General features: G+C 38.8%; 1 protein-coding gene across 2 annotated transcripts in view; it reads left to right on the top strand.

The window, feature by feature from the left end:
* Nucleotides 1-27,880, top strand: part of SATB2 (SATB homeobox 2) — a 179,315-nt gene that overhangs the window by 19,984 nt on the left and 131,451 nt on the right. For both annotated transcript variants that reach the window (XM_074339724.2, XM_019746481.3), the window contains one exon: nucleotides 8,069-8,245. In XM_074339724.2, coding sequence (XP_074195825.1) covers nucleotides 8,069-8,245 — 177 coding nt within the window. The remainder of the gene's footprint in view (nucleotides 1-8,068; nucleotides 8,246-27,880) is intronic.

The raw sequence follows: 27,880 nt of genomic DNA, 5'->3' as shown, positions 1-27,880 counted from the left end.
GTGTTGAAGTAGCGGATACTTAAACAATATGCCATATGATTGAACTCTTCTGTGATATAGAAACTTGCACATTCCACTGTTGTCCTTTTTTTTTAAAAAAAAAAAATTGAATCCAGGATCAATACACATTTTGTTTCTCTCTCTGTGGTTACTAAATTTAGAAAAGATGCTGAGGTGCTTCAAGGCTGGACATGAGTAGGACTGCAGATAAGCCCCCCAGGGTGTGTACAGTTCCAGGGTGTCGTGTTGCCAGCCCCTTGAGTTGTATACCAGTCCAGCTCAGGGCCTTCCTGGTGGTCTGTTAGCAGTGGTGGTACGTGGCCCTGTGGTCTGGTGTGCTTCCCCCAGAGAACGTGGAACACGCTCCTGAATCCACTTGTGTGGATCATTTCCTGGCAAGATTTCCTTGTCTGCCGGTGCTGAATATAATGCAGTAGGGCCAAAGTGAGGCAGATAAGTTCAACCGCTGGGGTGTCATGGGAAAAAAACCAGAACTGACACTGCCTACTAATGGTGGTTATTAATGTCTAGCTGGAATTACATTTTATTAAACTGAGCCAATCTTTATTTGGAGCTGGCTATTGGTGAACCTTGTGGGTGGAGAGGGGAGTGGGGGCCTGAAGAAGATCTAAGTCCAGCCCATGTTGGAGACGGAAAAGGCGGCCCTCTCATTCACTCTAACTGGATGTTTCTGACATCAGGGAATTTAGTTTCTTGGGTCGGGCTTGCTATGGCCAAGTTCCCAGGTGTAGCTCAGGCTTTTTTGTTTAGATAAGTAGCCACACTGTGCCTTCTGTGTGCCTGTAAAATCCTGTTTTGCAAACTGCCAGGCCAACTTGATCCTGCCACCACATTTCTGTAACTGAAGAGTATTGAGAGACCTGGAATTTATCCTTCAGCCTTCAGATCTGACTTCAGGTTGCATTGTGACCTCTTTGTTTGGGGACAGGCCTGAAATCAGGTCTGGAATACCAGATCCATCTTTCTTCCCTAGCACTTTAAGGTCAATTTGAGCCTTTGGGGTAATAAGTGAGAGAGGACCAGAGTTTACCTGGCCATCCCCACCCCTGGCCTTTTTTTGTTCTTATCTTCCAAAGTTAAGATCTGCTTCAGGGGCTGCAGAGTAGCTTTTGGTTTTACTAGACAGAGTTATGAGGATAACATATTTCTTGAGGATAATCTTATCCCCTTCTCACTCCACCTCCTTGCAGGGAGAAAGGCATCAAGGAGCTTTACTGTTGAAATTTTCGTTGGAGGTCTAATCCTGAGATACAAGCAACTGGGTCATGGATGAACATGGAATTGAATTTCTGCATATTTAGCTCAGTTTGTCTCTTAGAGTAATTATTAAGCAGATTTTGCCTTCTTCGTAGTATTGACTCTGTTTCTCCACCTGTGAACGACCCAGGTTTTCCGTGTCCCACCTCTGTCTCTGCTCCAGCTTCGTCTTCAACAAGAGTTAAAAATAAAACAAGCAACAATAACAAATGAATTAATCCTTCAGAGAATCTGTAGTTTGCAAGCAAAGGATGGAAAGTGGCTTAGGGGAGCCTAGAGGACCTCTGGTCCACCTATGGATAGCTCCCTTGCCCCCCACCCCCCACCCAAAGTTTTTGCTCACCCTCCATCCCAAGACTGGTGAAAACATGTCTGTCTTTATTTCATTACCTGAAATTTCTTCTATTAGAAATTAATCTGTACAAAGATACAGTGTATTTCTTTTACAATGAAAATGTATCTAAGGAGATTAAAGCACTACTAAACCATTCAAACAGTAAAGTTTAGCATCTTTTTATCTCTTTGGAATTTTCGAGCTCAGCCCCTGGGGAAATGAGTGGCAGGAGTGGAATGGTGGAATGTGGAGCCTCTGGCTACCAGAGCTCAGGAGGTTGGGTGCTTGGGAGAGGGCAGCAGGGCCCGGAAAGAGAAGAGTGAGGAAAGATACATTTGATCCATTTGGAAATTTTGCCTGGGACCCCAAGGAGGAGGTGAGGGACACCTCATTCCTCCTTTCTGTTTCTGGTTGCAATTCTTGGTGCTCAGACTTGCCTTTATTGTTTTAGGGTAGGAAGAAGTGTCCAGAGGTTAATGCTGGCAGGTTATTTCTCTTTTTGTCTGTGTGACTGTGATTGTTTGAGAGAGGGGAGTGGGCGGAGAGAGAGAAAAAGAGAGAATGAATATGAGGTTATAGAGCAGGTATGTGGTTGTGTTGTTTTTCTAGTAAATTTGCAATAAGGAAAAAAAGTAGATAGTTGCTACCCGTCACTCCTTTCTCTCCCCGTCTTCTGGAAGACCCTGTATTATTTATTCACTGGGTTTACTTGGTAGAATTTGTTTCAGTGTTTCAGGGGTTCTACGATTTATTGATTGTGGTGGTTGCTGAGTGTGGTGCTTTACTTCAGGTCCAGTTTTGTACAAATACCAGATATGAGAGGCTCTGCCCTAAAGCCTTTGTAATCTTCAGTTTGCTGTGGGACTTTCTCAGGATAGAACCAGATATACTGCCAGCCAGAGGGCAGGGAGTAGCGTCTCTGGTCGCCTTCCTTCTCCAAGTACCTGGTTTCAGGAGCCCTTTGAAAAAGGGGAGGAGACTAGTTCTTATAGTTCAGGAGGCAGGTCGAAGAAAGAGCGAACAGAGGATCCAAAAGGGCTGGGGAGGAGGCCGGAGCCCATGCTCACCCACATTAGGATGAGTCTTTCTTTGTCTGTGAGTGACTGAAGGTTAGGCACCTGCTTGGTTCTTCCTCTGTGTCTAGCCTGACGGGTGATAGGCCCTCAAAAGGCAGGTGCACTTGCAAGTAATGCAAGTCACCCGTTGGACTTAGCAAGTGGTGAAGGGGGTCCTTCACTAAAAGGCCAAGCCTTTACATTTTTGTGGGTGTGGGTTTGGGAGTGTTGTTTTCAACCCCCAAGAAAACAGCATCCTTGGAATTTGGAGTTGGCTAATCTGAACTGCTCTTCTTTGGCCTTGCTGGGTTTCCTTGGGCATGTTACTTATTTTTGCATAGTTTCAATTTCCTCATTTACTAAAGGAGAATGAGACTAACCCTCTCCCAGGGTGCATGTGGGGGGAACATTAAGGGACGTAGGTATGTTAGAGAAAGGGGTGAGTTAGGAGGAGCTATGCAAATGAGAGGTGGGTTTTGTGTCCTAACTTTTGTGGGAGGCAGTAGAATCCTGCCATTTAGACCCCTCACCACTGGACCTTCTTTTGTCTTTCATTGTTGAGGTTAGACACCCAGAGAATTAAAGAATACTTGTTCCTCAGGTCCCTTTCTTGCCAGTGTTGTGGCATTTCCTGAAAACTATAATTGTTCTTTAAAATGAAGGGAAGGGGAAAAAAGCCTTTCTCCTATTCATGAAGTTGGATTAATGTAATTTGGAATGAAACAATAACATACAATTTCCTTGATGATGCAGAGAAGATATCACGTTAGATTGTGGAGTATAATCAAGAGTGTATCTGTGCTCAGTGCTCCTAAGATCTGGAACACAGTGGAAAATTAACTGAGGGGCATTCCAGAAATGCTCAAGACAATTGCTCCATTGTCCTAGCTATCAGTTTTGGATCAATCTATCCTGTCAGGAAAACCGTTGTGTAGATTGGTGTTTGACAGATTGCTTACAGCAGCTCTGATAGAAAGAAAGTATGAGGCACATGTATAATTTTAAATTTTCTGGTAGCTTCATTTAAAAAAAAGTTAAAGAAACAGGTGGAAATAATTTAATAATATATTTTATTTAGCTCAATATATCCAAAATATTTCTATATGCAGTTAATTGAAAAATTGATGGATGGTATGTTTATTTTTATTTCTTTTTTCATATGACATCATTGAACTCGAGTGTGTATTTTATCCTTACAGCATATCTCAGGTCAGGACTAGCCACATTGCCCATGCTTGGCCACATGTGGCTAATAGCTATTATCTTGGGGAGGCACTTTTGGAGTATAAAGGACAGTGCTTTTAACACTTGCACCTTTTTGTGATGGGGCACACTGAACATATTAAGCCATAATTATTTGCATCTTATATCATCAGACCATTCAATGATTATTAATAACATTTTTATTCTGCAGAAATGCTTTTTAGTTAGTATCGTGGCATTGACTGTGGGCCCTGAAAAAATTTATTCGTCTCTTTTTTTCCTCTGTACAATGGTACTGATTTTGAAAAAAAGAAAAACAAATAGGTTCCATTGTTTGAAGGCTATCTGTTAGCAAACTTAACCTTAACTACATTACTTTGTGGAATCCTCACAACAGTTCTGCGATGTAGATATTATTTGCATTTTGCCTAGGAAGAATGTGAGCCCCAGAGATGTCAAATAAGTTAGCCAAGGTCACCCCCTCAGGTGCAGAGTGGTGGTGCCAGGATTTGATGCAAGAGTTGCCTGCCTCCTGACGTGGAATTGGTCACCACCACCTTTAACCATCTCCCCACAGGACTCTGTTCGCATGGCTCTAGTGGGGAAGATCAGGTTAACTCTATATAATTACACACACATCAGAAATAATGTCATAATGAAAATGACAATTTGAGCATCATAACTAACGACAGTTGGGAAAGTGCCTTTTTGTACTAGAGAGAGTCCCAGGCGTATTTTGCCTCTATGACAACAGAATTCACCATTTATCCCAATTGGCAGAACAACTCTTAATTTTTTTGCAAATGGCTGGGGCTGTGTGCCTGTCCTTTAGATTAAGCTACTTGCTTACCTGCCACAATTGTAAAAGGCTTAGCGAGGCTTACCATGAAAAGGGTTCAAAGTTCTCTTCTTGATCATCTGGAAATGGGTCTGTGCTACAATAAAAGAAAAAATAAGGCCATAAGCTCTAGATATAGGCTAGAAAAAGAGTTTCTTTTTTCTTCTTATTTCCAAATTTTGTTGTAAATACGTTTTAGTTTTACATTGCTCTTCTTTTATTGGAACTTATCTTTTAATTCTTCCCATTCTTATTTTTTGAGGTGCTTTCCAAGCACTTTTTTTCCTTTTCATCCATTGTCACTTTTTTTTTCTTTCTTTTCTTTTTTTCTTTTCTCCCCCCTATATTTGCCTGGAGAGAGTGGGGGGACCAAATGGATAAATATCATTTTTTTGGTATATATTTATAATCATCCTTTTATAGTTTTCTTTCCCAGGGGATTTGATGTTTTTAAGCCTTTTTAAAATCTGTGTCTTAATTTTCTTCTTCCTCACACTTCACCTCAATTTCAGTGTTTTACTATTTCTCATTGCTCTTGTCATTGTCGCTAGTAATTGAATCTATTTTTCCTGGTTCCCTCTTTTGTAAAAATTGCATTTCATTGTAAAAATTTCATAATAGTTTAGATCAATTACATTCTAGTAAAAAGGTACATTTTTCTAGGGATTAAATGTAACCTGTTGATGATATTGTTTGGCCTCTCGTACGCATGGGCCTTCCGAACAAATTTTATCATCGTACATTCTGGTTAATATTGTTTTATTTTATAAGTGACCTCAAACTCCTTTATTCCCCCCCCCCCCCTTTTTTTTTCAAAGTAGGCGATGCCTCTGAGGGATGGCTGCTTGGTTTTTGACTGTAAGGAATTACTGTTATTATGTCAGATAACAATTGCTTACTTCAGTCACTACCTAACATGTTTAGGAAATATTTCAAAACATGAATCCCTACATGGTGTAGACCCCTGTGCTTTAATGTGTTTTGTATCTAGCTCATTGAACTGATAATATTATTTTTAAAAATTGGTAAGGTCTTAAGTTTTTTCAATTGACTATACACTTGAAGAGGATTTATGGTTCCTAAGTCATGGATACATGATCGCTTATGGAGCAACTGGATTCATTTAAAGGTCTTATCTGTAATTCCCAGATGTGTGACACTCAGGTGTTGACATAAGGAACTGCACATGGATTTTCAGCCCCGAAACTTATGTACACACAGGAATTAGTGGTGAAGTAGCTTATGGCACCACTGACTGCATGGCCCTAGGTGTGCATATATTTAAATCATTAAAAATAGAAATCCACCTGCTTCCTCGGACAAATATCATATACCAGTATTTAAGAGTTAAAAGGTCTAAATGGGGGCTATTCCTTGCAGGTCAGGAATGGGCCGTATAAAATGTCATTGTGCTTGCTTAGGAAGAGTTCACAACACCTGCAACTGCACTGAGGACAGGACCCACCTCTGACTTGTTCTCACTTTTACACTTGGCACCGTGAGGGCTACCTGGCACACAGTAGGTGTTCAGGGAATCAAAAACTGGGTAAATGAATGGCCACAGAGATATTTGGAGGACATCCAATTTTTATTATTCATCACATGTCTTACATAGATGTGGGGATAAACTAGGCATAAATAAATAAGCATTTGATATGCCAGTACTGTTCACAATATAAAAAGCTATTTTATAAGGCACCATGTGGGCAGATTAAATTCTCTTCTTTGTCTAAAACTGTCAGTCTGCTCCACCCTTATTTCCTTCTTTCCATATATCTATACCCTGGATAGACAATAGTGCTGTTTTGTTGTTCTTAGGAGTGAACACTGAGTCACTGGTTGTCTCAGGTATGGGATGGTGTGACTTGTGAGACTGTCAGGCTTAATAATAATTACCATGATCTTCAATGATAACAATTTTTAATGAGTATTGTTCTTGTTAATAATGATGATATTTAATAATTACACCCAATACTTATTATCTTTAATAATAATAATTAGCACATGGGAACCAGTTGTACCATTGTATTATCTTTAGAACAAAAATCTAAATCTGTGAACTGGTAGTTTGCAGAGTGTCTGCTCCCACCCTCTGATTTTCAGATCAGAGTGAGTCAGGAGGCTTGTAGGGTCTGTGCAATAGGGAAGGGCTTCTAGAAGAAATCTTATGCCTTCTATGTGTCAAAGACTGTACTTGCGTCTGTCATTTCACACAGAGGTCTTATTTTTAGTGTGAAGTGCCTTTGCAGTGACCAGCTGATCTTCTGTTTCCCCCATTTCTCTGCTTGCCCATCCATCCTTCGTAACTTTTGATTTTTCTTGCACAAAGAGAAGACTCAGAACAGACCCACAACATACTAATTTGTGTAAATTAAATAGGGCAGAGTCCATGTTTATTACTTGTATGTTGGTAAAACTTTGATCTTCTTACGCCTTGGCTGTGTTTAGATTTAAATGCCTGCATAACTTTAAAAAAAATTTAAAAAAAAAAACAGTTTATAAAAAATCTTTGGCAAATTAAACATTTTTTAGGTTTTCACACTTTGATACAAAGCAGAGAAATATTTCAGTGACAACAGATTTCAACAGATTTTCAACTAGACTAATTTGCTTTATTCTTTAGCGTAGTTTACTTCTTTTCTCTGAAAACACAAGAAGTGATAATCCCTTTCTAATGGTAACTGGTGTTAATGTATAAAATAATAATTAAAGAAAGACAAAGTTTTGTATTTGGATGTATATTTTTACATTAGTTAACCATCAGTTAGGCCTTTCATGAAAAAGGTGTTTTCAGGATAATTGATGACCTATTTATCAGGATTTAGAAAAATAAAAGGTACAGGAGAAACTTCTTTTAAATGCCCATTGACTTTCTTTTACATATTCACATACTAGTTTAGGCCCTGGAAGCAAATCTGTCTTCCTACTAGGTAATTTACAGCATTTCCAGACAAAAGCAAATCTGATCTGAAAAATACTATTCCTGATTAAGTTAATGATAAAAACCATAGACAGGAAGGGTGCAAGTGTCTAGAAGGTTGTTTCGCCCTTACCTAAATGCAGCCTATGAACCTGAGGTCTCTCAGGGCACCTCTGCCTGGTACACTTCACTTTTTAACGCCTAGAATCTGAGGGCTTCTGCCATGGCCCAGGGCAATTCTGCTGCAGTCTGATAATAATAATGGAAGGGAGAAAATCCACAGCTTTCCCATTAGTCCCACTGACTAAGAGGCATGTTTAATCTAAACCACTGTCGATCACAGATGAGTGACTTTTATAACTATCTCTTCCCTTGTCATCATGGTGACTGAGATTTGCTTTGTAATGTTTGTGTTTCGCTCTTGAATTTTGTCCCTCCAGGTTTGATGATTCCTGTCTTTTGTGTGGTGGAGCAGTTGGACGGCTCTCTTGAATATGACAACAGAGAAGAACACGCTGAGTTCGTCCTGGTTCGAAAAGACGTGCTTTTTAGCCAGCTGGTGGAGACCGCGCTCCTGGCCCTGGGGTACTCCCACAGCTCTGCAGCTCAGGCACAAGGTATTAATGCGTCTCCCTCTCCTCTTCATGCTTTTCCTGTGTCATGATTTGAGGAAGAATGTGCTCCCTGAAATAATTCTCCAAACAAGGGTTGGAGGAGAAAGGTCAGATTTAGCATCTTTCCCAAACTGTGAACAGCAGAATATTTTTTGCAGAGTCTTGTTTCCTGGTTTCTTTGGGGAATAGGAAGAATTTGACCAGCACCTCTAGAGCCACACAAATCAACTTGAGTTTCAAAGTGATCATCACAGGTTTTTTTTTCTTTTTGCATTGATAATTGTTATTTTTCTTTAAGTCCCCAAATTGGTATTCTCAGAGCCAGTGCAGACATATTTGACTCCTAACTTAAACTTTAATACATGATTTATAAACATTCAGTTTTAAAAATATATTTACTGCAGCTTCTGCACTTTACAATCCACGTTTTAATTAAATAGAAAAACGTAGATACATCTTTCCGTATTTTTGTATCTTTGAAAACTGCTCTGTAGTTTTGATGTAATCCATTCATTTAAAAAAAATCTCAGTGACTTTGCGATCAATTTCTCTTACCTATTTAATTAAGTATTAAATTTGCATCATTATTTCACTGTGTATTGTACAGCACTGGAGAGCCCATTGTTAGCTTGTGTTGCTTCATTCTGAAGCATAGCCCATTGTTCTTTCATGCCAAAGAATTGACAGAACAAATAACAAAAATACCTCCCAAACCTTGAAGAATGGAAAAAAATTTTTTTACCCGATGGAATTATTCTTGTAAAGCTGAATGATTGAATTGTGTTTAGGATAATGGTTATAACTAAAGGAGAGAAATATGTGACTTCCAGGTTTTGTTTTACGTATTTCATATGTATATTCTTATAATTTATCATCTTTATTTAACCTTTGTGTATGTGCCAAGGATCTTTGCTATGTTTTTTATGAGTTCCTCTTCATATAATTCCTAAGAACTAGCAGTCATTAGTCTGTTTATTTAAATAAGGGAAGGATGAGAGATTAAGCAATTTATTCCAAGTTACAAATATGGTGACCTAGGACATGGGGTATAAATTCCCAAGCTCTAGACTGTGATTCTGTAAGCAGATCATTACTTTTTTAAAAATGCTTTAATTAAGTATTTAAATTATATCTTAGTTCTACCAAGAAGGCAACCCATCCAAAACCAGGGGGTCAGGAATAATTTCCTAGGGCAGGTAGTATCCATGGATTATTGTGAGTCCAAGTGCATCCTGAACCAGAACGCTTGGCCTGTCTGGTGCCTTAATACAGCTGAGTCGTAGAGTCCACTGCTTTGAAAGCAGTGTAATAAAGGATGATTCATTTCCTTTCTCTGAGGACTTTTCCTCGTGTGAGGGATTCAAAAATCTGATCTCAAGCAAATTGCATACTGGCACCATTGCTTTTATTTCATGCTACTTGGCCTAAATGAAATAAAGGAACCCCCCCCTTCCCCCCCCCCCCATAAACTTTTCATGCCATTTTAGGGATATTTTTCTCTGAATGTAAAGGTCATTGTATCCCACTGCTTGCATCCTGGTGTGCCAGCTTCCTGTTTGACAGGGCTATCCATCTCAGTTAGCATGGCTGCTCAACGCGCCGTGAGCTCACATGTGGAGCCCAGAGCACTAAGTGGCCAAGATTTGATTCTTGGCACAGGCTCAGGGAAGGGGCTCTCAGGAAACTTGCACTAGGGAGCCACACTGTTCCGTTCAGTGGCGTGAACCGAGAGTTCTGCACACCCAGGTGAGATACACTAGCAAGAAATATTGTCCACAGTAGAGGATTAAACAATGGAAAAGTCAAAAGCGAATATTTGCTTCTTCAGTTTTTGAAAACCATGGTTAAAGAATACTAAATATTAAACTTTTTAAAAGTTGAGTCAACATTCTGATTGTATATCGACGTAGATGGCAGATATACTTTATTTTGTAGGTAAGCAAAAGCTTCATCACTAGGTCCTGTACGGTAATCTCACAGAAGGAAACAAAAATTGCAGTTTGTTTATTTTGTTTTAAATTATGCTACTGATCTCTGACGTGGGTAAATGGAAAAACTTCAGATTGTTTATTTTGATCTTTGTTGTCATTCAGATCATCAAATGTGTACAGTTTGCTGCATGTTTATTACAGGACAAACAGAATGCATGATAAGACCGGTGGTTCATGTGCTGGACCAACGGCAGGGTGGGAGAAAGCCAGAAGAGGAGGTAGAACAAAATATGACGGCATAGTCAAGGCCTGAGGTTTTATGTGTCTAGTTTTCTCTTTTGGTTTGGTTTGGTTTAGTTTGTTTGTTCAGTGTTTAGGTAATTCCCCCACGATGGGGAAGTCACTGACAAATCCATTCATAGCAGCGAAACTGAGTGTCCTTAAACCCTTCTTCAATTGCTGGAAAAGTTGGGCAGAACTAAACTGCAAGGAGAGTGGGTTGCTTGAGCCTATTTTAAAAATTGAAGCTCTTGAAACAGGATTTTTCATTTTAATGTGACCAGCAAAGAGTTTCAATAATGGACTTGGAATACTATTCAGATTGCCTTTAAAAGAGAAAAAAAAAAAAAAACAAAAAAAAAAAACAAAAACAATAGTAATGTCATTATTTTGGAGTTTTGCTTGTAAAGGATGATAGAAATTCCACTAAAACGGAATTCAGGGATTTCCAATCCCTCACCCCCATCCCCTTTTAAAATAATAATCTTCTTTATTTCAAACCAGATATTGGAACCCAAGACAGGATAAGGGCACAAGATACTGTCATAAATCATGGATACTATGCTTCTAACCAACCCAAACCCTGCATTTCCCAGCACACATACCGTTAACTGTGATTTTCAAGGACATGAGATGCAGGATTCATCTGATCTGCTGTTTTGCATATGCAAAAAAGCTGAAATATGGCAGGCTCTTTGCATTTCCCACAATAGATAGGCTAAGGTCTAATGAACAGCAAGTGTATTTTACACTATATGGTGGATGAGTCTATGTTTCTGAATCAAAACTCTAGTCTTTGGGTTAACCTAGGGTATTGCTGTGCAGTAAAGCCCACGCTCCCCAATTAAACTCATCACTCGCTTTCTTCTTTGTTCATTCCTTTTCATACTTTCAGTTTTGTCCCATAAGGCTTTTGGTAATAGCCATGGACCTCATCCATTGTCCAGAGAGTTCTTTATCCTACTGATAAGTAGCTCTTCGTAGTTGCTAGTGTGGGTGATGGACTTTGGGTGGTGGCCTTGATGGCGATGTGATTCCTCCCTGTGTGTCTTTGATTTGTAAGTGGGCATTGTCTCCCTCCACTGCTTTCTGTAAATTTTAAATAACTTTTAAATTTTAGTTTTGATCAGCAAATGTAACTGAAAATAAATATGCCAAACAATAATAAATAAACAAAAATCCTTTCTGGCTGCTTACTTTTGGTATCATGGGTATATAAAAATTATGGGTTCAAGAGGAGGTGTATTAATCACTATTATTTCTCATTAATGTTGGAGTAATTAAATTTATGCAGTTATTTAAGAGATATTTTAAAAAGCAATAGAAAAATGCATTTCATACAGTATTATGTGAATCAAGCAGGGTGCCAGGTACAGTCTCGATTATATAAAATTCCATTTACGAGGTGTGATAAAACATATGGTGAATGTTTAAATTAAAAAAATTAGGGGGGTGGCCTAGCCTTTTAGCTCAGTTGGTTAGAGCGTGGTGCTGATAACACCAAGGTTGCCTTTTCAATCCCCACGTGGGCCACTGTCAGCTGTGCCCTCCTTAAAAAAAAAAAAAAAAAAGAAAGCAAAGGAAATAATTTATTACAGTAAAATACACATTGCCATTAATCCCCTTAAATACTCCCTCCCTCACTTTGAACACACTATCCCATTGTTCTTGCCACTTTCTGAAGCAGTTCTGGAAGTCTTCTTTTGTGAGTGTCTTTAGTTGTGCTGTCCTGGCTGCCTTGATGTCCTGAATCATTTTGACTTTGGGGAAGAGCCAGAAGTCGAATGGTACCAGATCCAATGAATAAGGTGGATGAGGACACACTGTAATGTTTTTATTTGATAGAAATTGCTGTATACCAGAAGCGATGTGTGATACGGAGTCTTGTCATGATAGAGGATGATTTATGGCACACCTTCTCTGAACCGTAGCTCACACTCGACTGACTGCACTGAACAAGTTGAAACTTGTCACATACACTGTTACTAAGATTCAGTGTGCCGCTTCCTGTATTGAAGATCCCTGCCTTTTTGTTGGATGGTGCTTGGCAGCAGCATTCAACGTATTTTCTGGTCACAACGAAAGGTTCCATGTCACACATCGCTTCTGGTTCGGTAATTTCTATCAATTAAAAAAATTACAGGGTGTCCTCATCTACCTTATTCACCGGATCTGGCACCATGTGACTTCTGGCTCTTCCCCAAAGTCAAAATGACCATGAAAGGTAAACATTTTGAATTGATTCAGGACATCAAGGCAGCCACGACAGCGCAACTAAAGACACTCACAAAAGAGGACTTCCAGAACTGCTCCAGAAAGTGGCAAGAACAATGGGATAAGTGTATTTAAAACAAGGGGGAGTATTTTGAGGGGGATTAATGGCAATGTGTCTTTTACTGTAATATTTTTTTTATTTAAACATTCACCATATTTTCCGATTACAGCTTTGTATATGCATAGAAAAAAATGACAAGGGAAATATATTAATGTCAACAGGGTGGATGGTGGGAGTATGTGGAATCTTATTTTTCTAATCAGAAAAAAATATATATAATAAGTATGAAATTTTACCTCCTCCATGAATTCTCTGAAAAAGTTGGAAGTTATTTCTATCTTATTCTCCAATTTTGATAAGCAGTTCATTTGTCCTTATTTTATCTGTGTGAAAACTTGTATGTGGTATAGATATATTCCTGTTGTTTTTTTCAGTTTAAGATTTATAAAAATATCAATAAATCATTAATGAGCCTCTGTGATGTATAAACCAAGGCATTTCTTAGAGTCTTAATACTGTTAGGTAACCTTGATTGAGCAAATACTGTAGTCCGCACTATTCTAAAAGATTTACATGTACTAACTCATTTAATTCTCACAACACCTCTTTGTAGTAAGTTTTGCTTCCCATTTTGAGGAAACTGAAGCAAATAAAGAGGGGAAGTAACTTTCAGAGGGCACAGGGCTAGAGAGTAGGAGAGCTGAGATTTGAAGCCCAGTGACCTACCGCCAGAGCCAGGGTTCTTAACCACAGTGCTGGCCTGTGAGAGACTCGATCACTGGGCCTTTAGAGTTGGGGTAGCAGGCAATTATTTAATACCCCTGTTTTACTTTTTGACATAAACCCTAAAAAGCTGGACTTTTTTGTGTATGTGCTGTCAAAGCGAGCACAAGTTAGGACCTTTCAGATTGCATTGTCAGTGAATTCACAATAATTACATTTATTTGCTAATAATTACATATATTCAATAATGATAGATTATACATATTTAATTTCCATGATGAAATATATGGAGATACTTTTTCCAGGTAACTGAGACAGACTTCATTAAAAACAAACAAGTCAACAACAACAGAAACTTCACAGAATTATTGTCTATTAAGCCAACTCCTAACCTTTATAGTAGTGCCTATAATAGGTTGAGTAATTCCAGTAACGATTATTGTTTACAAGGCCAAAATGATTCCTGAAGTGAAAATAAAGCCCATTCTTTAGCAATTGTAATCTTCAAAATAATTAATCAGCAGTATTAAATGCCTATTCTGTGCCAGTCACAATTCCAGGTTCTAAGGATAAAGAACTGAAAAAAAAATCTTGCTTTCAAGGAGCTTGCATGGCATTTCCGGTAGGCATTCATTTGATATAGGAAGAATGAATAAATGAACTTGAAGGTATTATTTATCACCCTGGAGATACAGTACATGCATTCCTAAAAAGTGCCAGTTTACGTTCTTCAATAATTACATTTGGACACATGGACTGGCAACTATTTTGTTTCCTTATAATAGTAATATATAGCACAATGTGAAGTCTATGGGAACTCAGTAAATGTTTGTTGACTGAATGAAAACAGTTTTTAAGGTTCATTTTACTGAACTTTATCCATGAAGAATTTTTTTCTCTTGTGCATTGCTGTGAAGTTGGCTCCCATTCATGAATTAGCTATTCTTATCAGAAGTGAAATATAATCTTACTCCTTATTGATCACCTATCACCATTTCCAGAACACTCTGTGTTGTCATTCCGTAGTCAGTGATGTTTTAGCTATGCTCGTGGTGGCAAAACACTCCAGTAATAACTTTTGGAATAATAAGAGGTAGTTATGCAAAAGGTACTTATGGGATTGCTGGGATCCAAATTCTTCTGATATTTTGTCAGTATCTACTTGGACCTCATCTGTTTGAAGGCATTATATGTTAGGAGAATAATTCCAGTCTATGACTAGAAACAGTGATAAAAATAAGTAGAATAAGATTTAGAACCAAAATAGTAATGATATTTATATATAAAAAAGAATGGCTTAGTTTCTTATTGTTTATTTCTTATTATTTTATAATTATTTATTATATACTTTCCAGTGGATTAGATCTTTACAACATACTATTGGGAAGAACTTTACATAGTAACTACTTTAAGGTAAATTTCATCCTCAGAAATGAATACACTTTCATTTTAAATTGTTCAGTGTTTTAATATTTTATTCTGAAATTCTCTAAAATGTTTTATTATGGAAACATGTGACATGTAAAAAGTAGAGAGACAAGCATATTAAGTATTCAGGAATTCATCTAGGATCAACAATTAGCAATTCATGGTTAGTCTTGTTTCATCTCTGCCTCCACCCATTTCTCACCTCTCCCTTATTGGATTATTTTAAAGCTCATTTTAGACCTCATATTTTATCTGCAGATATTTTACTAAGTATCTCTTAAAGATAAAGCCTATTTTAAAAACACATATATGTTTAGTGTTAGCCATGTTTATATACATATATATGTGTATATATATATATGTGTATATATGTGTGTGTGTGTGTGTGTGTATATATTTAATGTTTGCTTATTCAAATCAGGAGCCATACAAATCTATGTATTACACTTGGTTGATGTGTCTCTTAAATCTTTGAATCTATGGGTTTTCCATACTCTGAAATTAGAAAAAAATAAAATTAAACTTATGTTTGCTGTTAAATTAATTCAGAATTATTTTTGTTTTGCTAAACTTAATGGCAACCTAACCCTATAAATGCTTGCAAATACTATGATCTCAAATAAACAATTAGTAAGCTCAATCATAACCTTGGAAAGGAATTCAGAAAATCACACTTTTTTTTTGAGGGAGGATGGTTAAAAGACATAGGTTGTCTGAAGCCAAGTTTTTCATGTGCTAAAAGTTTGACAGTCTCCCTGTTGAAAACATTTAAAATGATCTCTTGCCTTGTCTTGCTTCTTTGGTTTCTTTCTTTGGCTCTTTCTCTTCTCCCCCTTTTCCTCCCCTCCCCCCTTTTCCTTTAATTAAACGCTCATGTTTGGGAGACTCTCGGCAGTTTTTTCTTTATAAGGGCAATGTTGAAAAAAGGTGCATATTCAGAAATTTTAGGCCTTGGAGCAAACTTTTAACAAACAAGCTGCTTCTTAAAAAAATTCTGTGGCTCTCAAAAGAGAGCTAAAAAAGCTACCCCAAATTGCTGTTAACAATGTCTCAACCCTCATTAGAGCAGGATGGGCCAAAATGTGAAACACTGGCTGGGCGGACGCAAATCTCTAGCATGCCGCCTGTACCCTTTACCTCCTTTACTACATAAAATTAAATATTCCTATGCATGAACACATTTGTTCCCTTGCAGACAACAAAACCTGAAACACTGCTTTTTAACTGAATGCCAAGGGGAAAATAGTGCTCATCTTACTTTCTTGTTTAATATATACTTAAGAAGGAATATCTAATATAAATGTTTATCGTTCTGTATTCCTTATATTTGTTTCTATTGTCACAAATATGTGTTATTTGAAATATATAGATACGTAACTATGGCTCACGTGGCAATTTACATTATTGCCTGTATGTAAATTTGTAGAAGATGAAGACCCTATCCATCTTCATTTGCTGGATGATGCCTAGCAGTTGAGTAGGAAATAGTTGAGTAGGAAGTACAAAAAAACAAACACACAAAAAAATGATCTGATCTCACTTTACCTCTCACCTTGCAATTTCTATCTGCCCATTAAAAAAAAATTGTATCATTGGAAATTATTAGAAAAAACTAGCTCATTATTTCCTTCATGATCATAGAAGTGTTTAGCAGTGTTTTCAGTTAGCTGTTTTGTTTGGGGATATTGGACACAGTGGTCATTAGCTTTGGTGTATTTTTTAAACTTTTTAAAGTCCTTTTTCTCAGACTTGAGGCTTGAATGCTTATCACCTGGGGGGGAATGATCATCTTGGTTCTACATTTTGTCGTTCATGTACAGTGATTTGGGTTAAACCGAATGACTCACCGTGATATACAACTTTTATTTAATAATTAAAGAATGTCCCATTAAAAATACATAACTTTGAGGAGTTAGGAGTAGATACAGTGTATATTGTGAGTCATTTTTTATTTCATTCCCTTCCAAAGTGTAACTGTCTTTGACTACTGTATCGATTTTAAATGCATGGTACATTCATATGTTACAGACCCAGATTATTTTGTGATTTAAGAAGATACAGTACAGTTTTCATTCGAGGAACTCATTTGGTAAAAAACACATTCATTAAAACACTTAAATGCTACAGTAGATAGTGCTGTTACCTGTTGGGTAGACCCTTTATGTTTAAAGCATTCCTTTGATACAACTCTCTGTCTTGGTGCTATATCACCATACTCCAACTTTAAAGAAAGTCGATTTTGACATTCATGATAGTAGAAAAATCCTTGGCCATGGAGCATTTTGTAATATTAAAATGTTTTTTTAAAAACGCCCTACTTCCTTTTTCTCTTCTTTTTTATATGGAAAAGAGCTCTGTCATCTAATTCTTATAATTTCAGTTAATTCTTTGTGAATTATCAGAATTACAAGTTTTTAACGTCTTATTTTAGTGCACATTTTACATTTATACTTTGTCCAGATTTTCTCAGATACAATATTATTGTATTTTAAAATCCTTATGGGATCTCAGCTGCATAATAATCCATTCATCTGCATCGGGTCAGTAAGCGGGCAGTTTGGTTATCACTTAGTTAGCTTGGCACCTGAAGGGGAACCCTGAGAGGTGAGGGACCTCTTCTATCTGCAGTGTGATACAGGACAAGCTCCGTGGTATTGGGAGGCAGGGGTGAAAAGCCAGCATTCAGCTGGCCATTTGGTCACTCATAGGCACCTCGGTTTGGTTTCTGAGGTGCCAGGTAGAATTCACATGGTTGTGATGAGCATTTCAAACCCAGCATTTTGAAACGCAAAATTTTTTTTTTTTGATGGCAGCTTTGAGAGTTCTAAAGAGTCTGACATAAGGCTTGACAGTGCATACCGTTTGCTTGCTCAAAAGCAGTAGTTGGCAAATTATGTGTGTCAGTGAGAGAAAACACAGAGGTTTTCCTCTATCTGTCTGCCTCTTATTGGTTTGAAGAAATATCTATCATCCAGGACAGAACAGCAAATCTGCAGTACTGTTTTACAAGCTTGTTACTCAGGTTGGAAAAGATTGCTGCAGGCTATATGCAAACACACAGCACCCGAGGTTCCTTCCTCTCAGCTTCCAGCTCACACTCGGCAGAGAAGTACTTCTGACATATTCTTTCTGTCAGTTTTGTAAATCAAAGAATGAGATGCTGGAAAGCTCATGTACAGTCAAACCTCTGCCCTCTACAAGGCCTAATAATCTCCCAGATAAAAGCTGGGCTCACTCTTCTGGGAGCCAAGTGAGGAGGGCAGTCTGTTCTAGATCACCCACATTTTGGTCTTTCTCCTCTTTAAAAAGCACATACACAGCATTGTGTGGGTTAGTTACTGAGTGCTTACTAGAGTCAGGAAGACACTCCTGTGTTAAAGATGTCCCAGGAATTAATACCAGATGACTGTCTTTATTTTAGCCTCTGGTTTTTGCTACAGGATGCAACAGGATGGAGGTTTTATGAAAGAGTCATTGGGGGAAACTCTTAGGGAAGGTTTTTCCTGTGTTTACACTGATTGAGGAGAGCCCATTATGGGGTAGGGAATTGGTCAAAGAGATCACCAAAGCTCCCTGCTTGCAGGAGCAATGGTTTGTAATCCCATTTGGTGATATGTTTGTATCAGACCTTGGATCCTCTGGGCATGGAAAGGAGATGACATCTCTATCTCCCTTCTGAATTTTAGAGTTCTAAGATCAACCCAATTTCTTTTCACAGTCTTCCCTGGAGCTTAGCAGGTGTGAGATGGGCCGAGTTAGAATTCAAATGTATTTGGTCACCTACCCTGCACCCTTTCCCAACACTGTCATTGACAGCATTCTGATTGTCTCCCTTTTGTATGCTTTTTTGGAGTCATTCAACTCACACTGAGGTCTGTACTCTGAGGTAGGGGTCATTCTCTTCCCACGTGATTATGTTGGTGGTCCTTGGATAGAGAGAAGTATTTGCTTTCAATAAATATTTAGGTGGGTGTTCATAATAGACATAGTAATGATTGGTCAGCATTTATGTAACTCAGATTACCTATTAAAATGTACTCATGTAACCCAAAATATCAATTTATATGACAGAAGAGTTTAAATTATGAAACCAGCATCATATCAATTATACAAATTGGAGATATATTATGTAACATATTAAGTTGTAATTTGCTACTGTGTTCCTTTTTTATTTGTAACCCCCAGTTGATACTAAAATGCACCCATTTGCAGTTTAAACTAATGCAATTAGGATCAACAACTGCTTTTCTGTATTATTAAGGGGAAAATTTTCGTTGTGACTAATATAAGATTATGAATTTGTGTAGTCTCAGCAGATAGTAATTTATCCAGGTTAAATTAAATTAAATTAAAAAGAATAGACGCAACTCTTTTGTAAATCTGAGGGATTAAAACATTTGTAGGAGGGGCACGTTCTCCAGGCGAGTGAGGTGTCTCTTAGAACTTAATAAGGGATCTTGGCTGCATGGTCTTGAAGTTTACTAAAATAACTAATTTAACACCTAAAGAAAGACCCACGAATAGGATATTTTTCTCTTATCTCCCATCAGAATGCTTCAGTATTAATAAGACATAGTATGGTTATGTTTTCATGTATGTTTAGTCCTTAAAAAAATTAAAAAAGTGGTATGTCTATTGTTGCTAATTAAAATGCTAGTGAACACAGCTTTCTATGTGCTAGGCAGTGTACACTTTCTATGTGTACTGCTCTAAGTGTGTTACATATGTTAACTCATTTAATGCTGACAAACCACGTGTGGCATAGGTACAACTATCTACATTTTACAGCTGAGGAAACTGAAGCACAGAGGGGTTAAGTGAGTTACCCAAGAGCACACAGCAGATAGATGATGGAACTAGAATTCAAATGTTCAAACTCAGTCATTCTGCTTCTTGAGGTAGTGGCTTACCCACTACACCCCTGCCTCTCTATGGCATGATTAGGCATTGTTGTGACAGTGGATTATTATTAAGAATATAAATAAAAACTTCTACAGGGCATGACCTACTGTAACTAGAGCAGCTCATTAAAATGCTACATGTTTCTCTTTTCTTTCTTCCTTCTTTCCTTCCTTCCCTCCCTCCCTCCTTCCCTCCCTTCTTCCCTTCCTCCCTCCCTCCCTCCCTCCCTCCCTCTCTCTCTTTCCCTCCCTCCCTCCCTCCCTCCCTCCCTCCCTCCCTCCCTTCCTTCCTTTCTGGCAGTAGGTTGGGGAAAGAACTTCAGAGACATTATGGGGTATTTTACTTAATCTGAAATATTTTGATGCTTCTGGAAAAGTGAGATGATTTAATTTCATATATAATTGCATGAGGAATTATAAATTATGTTTTCTAAAATACCTATGACACTAAACCACAAAATGAACAGCTAACACTGATTTGTTCTCTGACAAATCGAGATATATGGCAGTGTTCTCATGACAAGTGCCGTTTGTGGGGACGGAGCCGCTGAGTGTGCTACAATATGACACTAGCCGTTCCCAGGCAGCACTGCTCTCACATGCGCATCCTGAGGTGATTTACAACCTAGACTAAAGTTTTTTTTTTAAAATCACACAGTCAAGTAAAGCCCAGGTTGAACTTCCAAAGTCATGGAATGCAGGTAGGTCTTTGTAATGGACCTTCTTTATAGCATGCACTTACTCTTCAGAAGTAAGTTGTTTTATCCTGTGGGGAGAAGGGACCATTTTCAGGATACTGGAGGGTAGCATTTAGAGAGTTCTCTCTTAAGTGCATTTAATAATTTCCTGGAAGGTATGTGTTGACTTCTCCTGGAGGGTAATTTATTCATAGTAAGACTGAGTAAGAATTCTCTTTTCTTCCCACTGGACTAAAAACAGAGTGTGTTGTGGGTCCCTGTGGTGGTGGAAGGCTAAAAATCAAAATTTGGATGTTGTTGAGTTTAAGCACTTCTCAAAGGACCTGTGTCCCCAAGCTGCCACAGTCATTTGCTTGTCCTGAATTTAAAAAAGGCTTTGAAATGTGTGGGACCAAAATAGTTCTGTTTGTAGTCCTAGGGGTTCTGAGAAAATAAGGAGCGTTGTCGTCTGTGTGGGAGAGGATTGATAATGGGTTGATTGCCAGTGGTGCTGGTTTTGCTGGGCAGTGATGGATTCTTCCCTGAGTCCGCCAGAATCACTCACCTGGTCCCATCTGTGATCCATGACAGCTGATTTGTGATGGGTGGGTAGGAACAGGAGCAAAAACCATATTTTGGGGGTCAAAGACAAAAACAGAACTCCGTAAGGCAGATCTTGGTCTGTTTTGCATCAGATTCCAGCCTGATGAATTCAGACACACAGGAGGCGAACGGGACGTGTATTAAATGCTTTATGCGATGTTTTCTTTTTCGGTGCATTTTCTAGTATGTGTAACAAAAAATTGCTTGAAAATGGTTATCTGATGTAAATGTTAAAATTTATTCCACGAACCACATCAAACAACAAATAGTATTGTACAACTTTGTGAGGAGGTAGGAGTAAACCAGGCTAAGACTTGAATGTAAAAGTCACTGATAAGATTTCACAGCTCTACATTAGTTTTCAACAAAATGTGTAATTTCCCACATAATGAAAATAAGTGGTTAAAAGCATATTGATTTGCTAGTTTCATTTCTCTAAGGCACGGTTGGGAATTGCGTATCTAACTGTCAGATCAGCTGAGAGCTGTCTAACATGGTGTAACAGGGGCTTGGGTCTCCAGCTCTGTGTCTTCCAGAATCTTGTTCTTATTGAGAACAGGATAGTGGAGTGTGGTGGTTAGGTGTTGTGGACCTAGGAGTCTGACTGCGGGCTTTTAATCTTGGTGCTACTCCGTCCCAGCCATGTGACTCTCTGCCTCAGTTTCCTCATCATAAAACAGGGGCAACAATACCTTCCCCCTAGGCTTTTTAGAAATAGTCAATGAAACAAACTATGTAAAGTGCTTTACACAGGGTAAGAGCTGGGTACGTGTTCATTACTATTGTAATTATTGTTATTATTTTACAAGGCAGAGGCCAGATACACGAGGAATATGTCGATTTGTTTTCTGTAGCTTCAATCATATAGCCTCTCATTCTGAGATACTGGATGAGAATTACCAATACTGTTTCCTTCATCGCTTTGATTTTCTTATGATATAAAAAGAATAGGTCCTCTGAGAGTCACGTTTTGATCAGCAAAATCCTATTCCGTGGCAAAGAGTTAATTTCCTTTTTGTAGACGAAGTATTCTGTAATATATTGCCTCTTTCCTCGTTATTTTTCAAAGCATTTAATGTATATTTTATCTATTCTGGTGATGTAATAAGATTCCCCCCCACAATCATCTGGTTGAAATTGTGACTTTAAAAAAATACAATAGTCTTTATTAATGACTAATGAAAGTTTGAATGTTCACTGATGGCTTTATAATCAAATGAGCTAGTTTTTTAGTCAGCTGACAATTTGTTCAATCTTCTTCTCTAGAGTTCTAAATATCGAGTTACCTAAGTTCAAAAAGCAACTTAACTACAGTGAGGCCATGTTATTTAGCACAACTTTTTTCACAGTTGTGTTGAAACATAGGCTATTTTGCCTACCAGTCCTCCTCCGAAATGGTTGCTCATATCTTTTCTTCTGATGTGATTCCACTTGTGAAACTAACTGCCTCAAAGCGAGAATCAGGGCCTGTGTGGAGGGGAAGGAACGTAAATGTTTTCTCCCTGGGGGGACACATTGTCAGTAGGTATTTGTATCCTGGAAAATTTGGCTGTAAAGTCACCTTTGAATTATAGCTCCTTCTTTGTATTCTCCTTCCTGGAGCATCTCTTAGGAGAAAGCTTCCCCTCGGAATCCCCTTACTTTGGTGCACTTTTACCTGGGATAAGTGAACAGGGATTAAAAAAAAGAAAGTAAATTGTGTGGCTAAAAAGCCTAATAGATAAAGACATTAGGTCATGTTATGTTATATTCAGTTCCTTTGTAGCATAATGCAATTAGCTTGTAAACAGGGAAATAAGAAATGAAATGGTGGTGAACCCTCAAGTAGCAGTTTTAATTTAATTCGATGTGTTGACTTCTTTTACCTCACCTCTGCAGTTTTCTTCCATTCTCACTATTTCTCTGCCTTTTCTTAGTATTTAAAATATTTCTTTCTCCCTATCCCTGCCCCTTTTTTTTGAGCAATATTCTGTTCTTAAAAAAAAAAAGAAAAAAAGAAAAAAATTAAGCCTCAATTACCTGTGGGAAAACACAGCATTTGAAGCGCTCACTCCTGCCAGCTAGTAGATGTGTGGTCCCAATGTGTTTTGGTGTGTGTTTATTTTAATATTAGAATTACCAGCTGAAAGCTAATAATACTCTAAGAAAAGTATAATTACGAAGGTAAATCTGTATCAAAAATTGCACGGTGTACCTCTAAGTCAACTATAATTATTAGTGGATAGTCCCCTATTTGATAATTATCCATTCATAGATTTGTACATAAAGTAGTATTTTTAAAATTGTGTAGTTTTTAATTTCATTCAATTTCCCACAAAGTTAATACGCTAGATCGTAGGCAAAATAACCAGTTTGGTATAATAGAACCACACCTGTATGAAAATAACTGAGACACACTAAAATAGAAATATAATGTTTCTTCTGCCAAATGTCATAACGTGACCGCTGCCAAGGTCCGGTGCCCACTCCCTTCTGGATACAGTTGTCCTGTTTTTATCTTTCCCAAGTCCTCACCCCTGCCCAGGCCTGTGCGTAGGACAGCTACGGTACCTCTTTACCTTGTGGCCATTTGCCATGGTGGTAGGGGCAACGCGATGCTGCAAGTTGGCAGGCAGTCCTGGTGGGGCTGGAAGTCTCCCTGCAGGGACGGACAACTCGCAGGGAGTGGTGCTGGGCCTGGATGCGGCCCTCAGAGGCCTTGGCGAGTAGGATGGGGCATCATGTCAAGAAGGAGGCCACAGGTCTGGCTTCTAATCGTAACGGTTTACATGGCTGCAGCAGGCCTGTGTGAGGAGGCGTCGGAGAGCTGAGGGGCCACTGGGCACCCATCAAACACAGTCTCACTGGGGGGTGTGCGGACAAAGCCAGGAGAGCAGTTTCCAGGCTGTCGGCCTCATGGAGAAAGGTGCTGGCTCAGGTAGCAAATGGCTATCAGCTGTGACTAGTTGGCCATCAGCTGTTACCGGTTAGCCATTGGCCACTGATATAACTGCTATGGCTATGCTAGCAGGGAATGATGGTGGCTGGCAAGCGCGGATTGCAGTTAGCAAGTGAGTTTGGTTGGCAGAGAAGCCGACAGCGGATTGTGCATCGTGTGGCTCCTGCTTCCTGTGTCTCCAGCCCAGCCACCAGCGAGAACATAGTGAGTGGTATGACTCCCCTATCTATGGCTCCGTGGGTGTTCCTTTTTGGCCTCACCATGTCCTGTGTTCTTATGCGGGGAGCGGGAGCTGAGACCCTGCATAACACCCGGCATGACAGGGAGTGAGGGATTAATTCGTTTAATCAAGTTTCTCATGAATAAAGTATTCACCTTCCCATCAAATTAAATAACTTACCTATAGCATTTAAGTGCGATTTCAATATCCTTTTGTTATCTTATTAATGTTCACTCATTTATTTTTTAACAGCACACTTCAGTAGGATTAAATGTTTGTTAAACCAATATCATTTTTTTTCTTTTTTTTTTTTTAATTTTTATTTATTTATTTATTTTTTTAATTAGTTTCAGGTGCACAAGACAAAGCAAAACTTAGACGTTTATATCATTTTTAATTATAATAGTATATATAGTAGCTGAGAAGTTAAAACAATACTGTGTACCATGTTCAATGATTCATATGGCTAATGATTAGCTACTTTTCTGAGAGATTTATAGTAATATTGATGACAGTCTCCATAATAAATTTGCCGATGTAACAGTGACATTGTTTTATCTTATTTTGAACAATTATTTATTTAAGATCTTGGTCATTGGGCAGATGACAAACTTAGAACTCTTCTATCACTGAAGATTCCGTTTTCTTTGGGATTTGTAGCCATGGGGCGTGTGCTTGTTCTAAGCCTGTTCTGTGAAGAAGGACAGCATATTTCTCACTTCAGGCCCTATATTTTAATATGTAAATTTTATGGCTCTCATTCTTACTTATTTTGTTTTTTAGATTGTATTCAAATTACACAACCTCTCATCCTGTAGATTTTTCCTCCTTATATTATTCCCAGCTTTTTGCAATCTGAACTGAATGCTTCCTTAGTATTGCTGTAGTATAGGCTTTACCTCATCAGAAGACTCTGCTGTTTTGTCCTGGTCACAGGTTCCCTGCCACAGCATCCTGCTCCCTCACCCCTCTCTCGCACATGTGCTGGGGATCATTCCTAGAGTGACAGGTGTGTGGAGACAGGCCCCAGTGAGACCCTGCTCCTGCTGTTTTATTTGTGATCCACTGGGAGTGGAGTGACCAGCCACAGGCTTTCCTTAAGCAGAAGCCACATGGTGTTTCGAATGGCAAGACTTTTGCAGACTGGGGCTTGTGACAGGCAGGAGAGGCTGGCGCAGGAGTCTTGAGCGAGCGCTTTGACACACCGAGTAACAGCCCATTATCACTTGCGCTGGTGTCAAAACAATACAGCAGTTTGAACTGCAGCTCAGCTCACTCCTGCTGTCACACAGGCTCCCTCCTAAGTCATTAGAGTGTTGGCGTGGACTCTTCAGTCAGAGATGCATTAGCAGAGGGGAAGTGTTTATTAATTCAATTTACGAAGTGATTATTAATCATCTGCCATGTGTCAGGCACTGCGCCACCTGTACCAAAAGGACAATGTCCTGCCCTCAAGGAACCTTTTGCCTAGGAGAGCACACAAGTCCAGTGGCTGTTATGAAAAGAACGTAGGAGAGAGGCCAACAAAATTGCTGTGAGAGTTCAAAGGAGGGAGACATCTCATCAGGTTGGAGGGATCCATTTAGAGTGATGAGGGAACTGATGTATGAGAGGGCCTTGACGAGCCTGGAGGATTGTGATGGGCAGAGATGAGGTGAGAGAGACAGTTGGCAGGGACTTCTGTTTGGTTGGCATGCAGGATATGCTTAGGACGTATCAGGCTCAAGCATCTTTTGTAAAGAAACTTGGAGGCAAGGTTAAAGTTTTATTTAGTAGTCTCCTGCTTGAGATAGCTACTGAAAGGTTTTGAGTCAGGGGAATAATGTGTTAAGAATATGTGAGTGCAGAGTAAGATGTTAGTTTACGTATTCATCCGCTAAGACTGCAAGTAACTACATGCAGCAGGAACTCTACAACAGTGGTTTAACCAAAGAGGGGTTTTATTTGCTTCATGTAGGTGACGAGTGCAGGCTAATACAGTGTTTGCCTGTAGGGACATGGGCTCTGGTTCTCCTCCTGCTTCTCTTGTTACGGTTGCAAAATGGCTGCTGAACCTCCAGACATCCAGTTCAGATTCCAGGCAGGAAGAGGGTGGGGAAAGAGAACAAAGGCCAAATGCTTCTCCTCACGAAGCTCTGTCTTTATTATGGTGGAAGGGACACCTTCCCCCAGGACTTGGTCATTCATCTCAGTTCCAGGCCTAGAGAGCCTGGGAAATCAAGGTTTTAATTTGACACAATGCTGCTCAGAAAAAAAGTTGGGATTCTCCAAAAAGAAAGAGGGGAGAGTGGATTTTGGACAGATGAGTAGCAGTGTTGGCGGCAGCTTGTTTGTGCATCTATCGTGGGAAATCAGGGAAGACAGAGCAGAGGGGCAGAAAGTTAATCGTGCCAGCAAGGACTTCTGATTAGATTCAGAGAGAATAACTAGAGTTCACTTTCAATTTTAGATTTGTTGAATGAAAGAATTATGGGACAATGAGTTAGAAAAAGTAGGCTTTAAATCTGGCATCATTGTTAGGCATGTACGTGTTCGAAGAAGTCACTTCTCTGAACTTTGGTTTTCTTATTTATAAAATCGAGGACCTCAAAGCCTATGAACCAAAGTCTGTGATGCTAAGAAACAATTGCATCTGTGCTTTTGAATATTATTTTCAGATTAAACACTGAGTATGTTATAAAAATAAACATACGGATTATGAGAAGATAGAAGAGTCATTTAAAAATGTTTTCTCCTAATTTGAGGAACCAAAGAGCCAGCAAAAGTGTTTCATATATTAATTGAAAACATATTTCAAAAACAACACTGTAATATTCCTTGGAACTGATGTTTTCTGTTATCGACTCTTCTTGCTGTTAGTTATTGTAAGGGAAGGAGATAACAGACTCACTCTCGAGCCCCTGCTCTGACAGGATTATTCAGAATGTGACAATTTATTACATGGTCTTTTCCTGATAAATAGCTCAGTTACGATCTCCATGAATTTTGCAGTTCCATCTGGGGCAGCTTGTACCATACAAAGCGAAGCTACACAGTTTCTGTTTTTCATCTGGGACTTACTTGTCCCCATTAGGGGAGGTGTTGCCTCTTTTGCTTTCCCTCTTATTTCTTCCTCAGAGCACCATTATTAGGCATATCAAGTAGCTCAGATACAGTTGCATTGGTTTAAGTATGGAGGGAGATATAAAGAAATATAAAATTTGGCCCCTCCCCTTGGGGACTTATTACCTAGGTGGGAAGAGAAGACAGTGATGTCTATGAGATCTGACAATTAAGTTCGCAAACTTGTTGCAACAATGTTGCTCACCTTTTTTGATATCAGAGGGATTATTCATTATGAATTTGTACCAACTGGACAAACAGTTAACCAAGTTTACTCTCTGGAAGTGCTGAAAAGGCTGTGTGAGAAAGGCGAAAACGACCTGAACTTTTCGCCAACAATTCATGGCTCTTGCATCATGACAATGCACCAGCTCACCTGACACTGTCTGTGAGGGAGTTTTTAGCCAGTAAACAAATAACTGTATAGGAACACTCTCCGTATTCACCTGATCTGGCCCCCAATGACTTCTTTCTTTACCCAAAGATAAAGGAAATATTGAAAGGAAGACATTTTGATGACATTCAGGACATCAAGGGTAATAAGACGACAGCTCTGATAGT

Source organism: Rhinolophus sinicus, chromosome 17 (assembly GCF_057876585.1).
Source record: "Rhinolophus sinicus isolate RSI-liver-muscle chromosome 17, RSI-T2T, whole genome shotgun sequence".
Lineage (NCBI taxonomy): Eukaryota > Metazoa > Chordata > Mammalia > Chiroptera > Rhinolophidae > Rhinolophus > Rhinolophus sinicus.
Note: the sequence above shows the minus strand (reverse complement) of the source record. Positions and strands in the feature narration are given on the sequence as shown.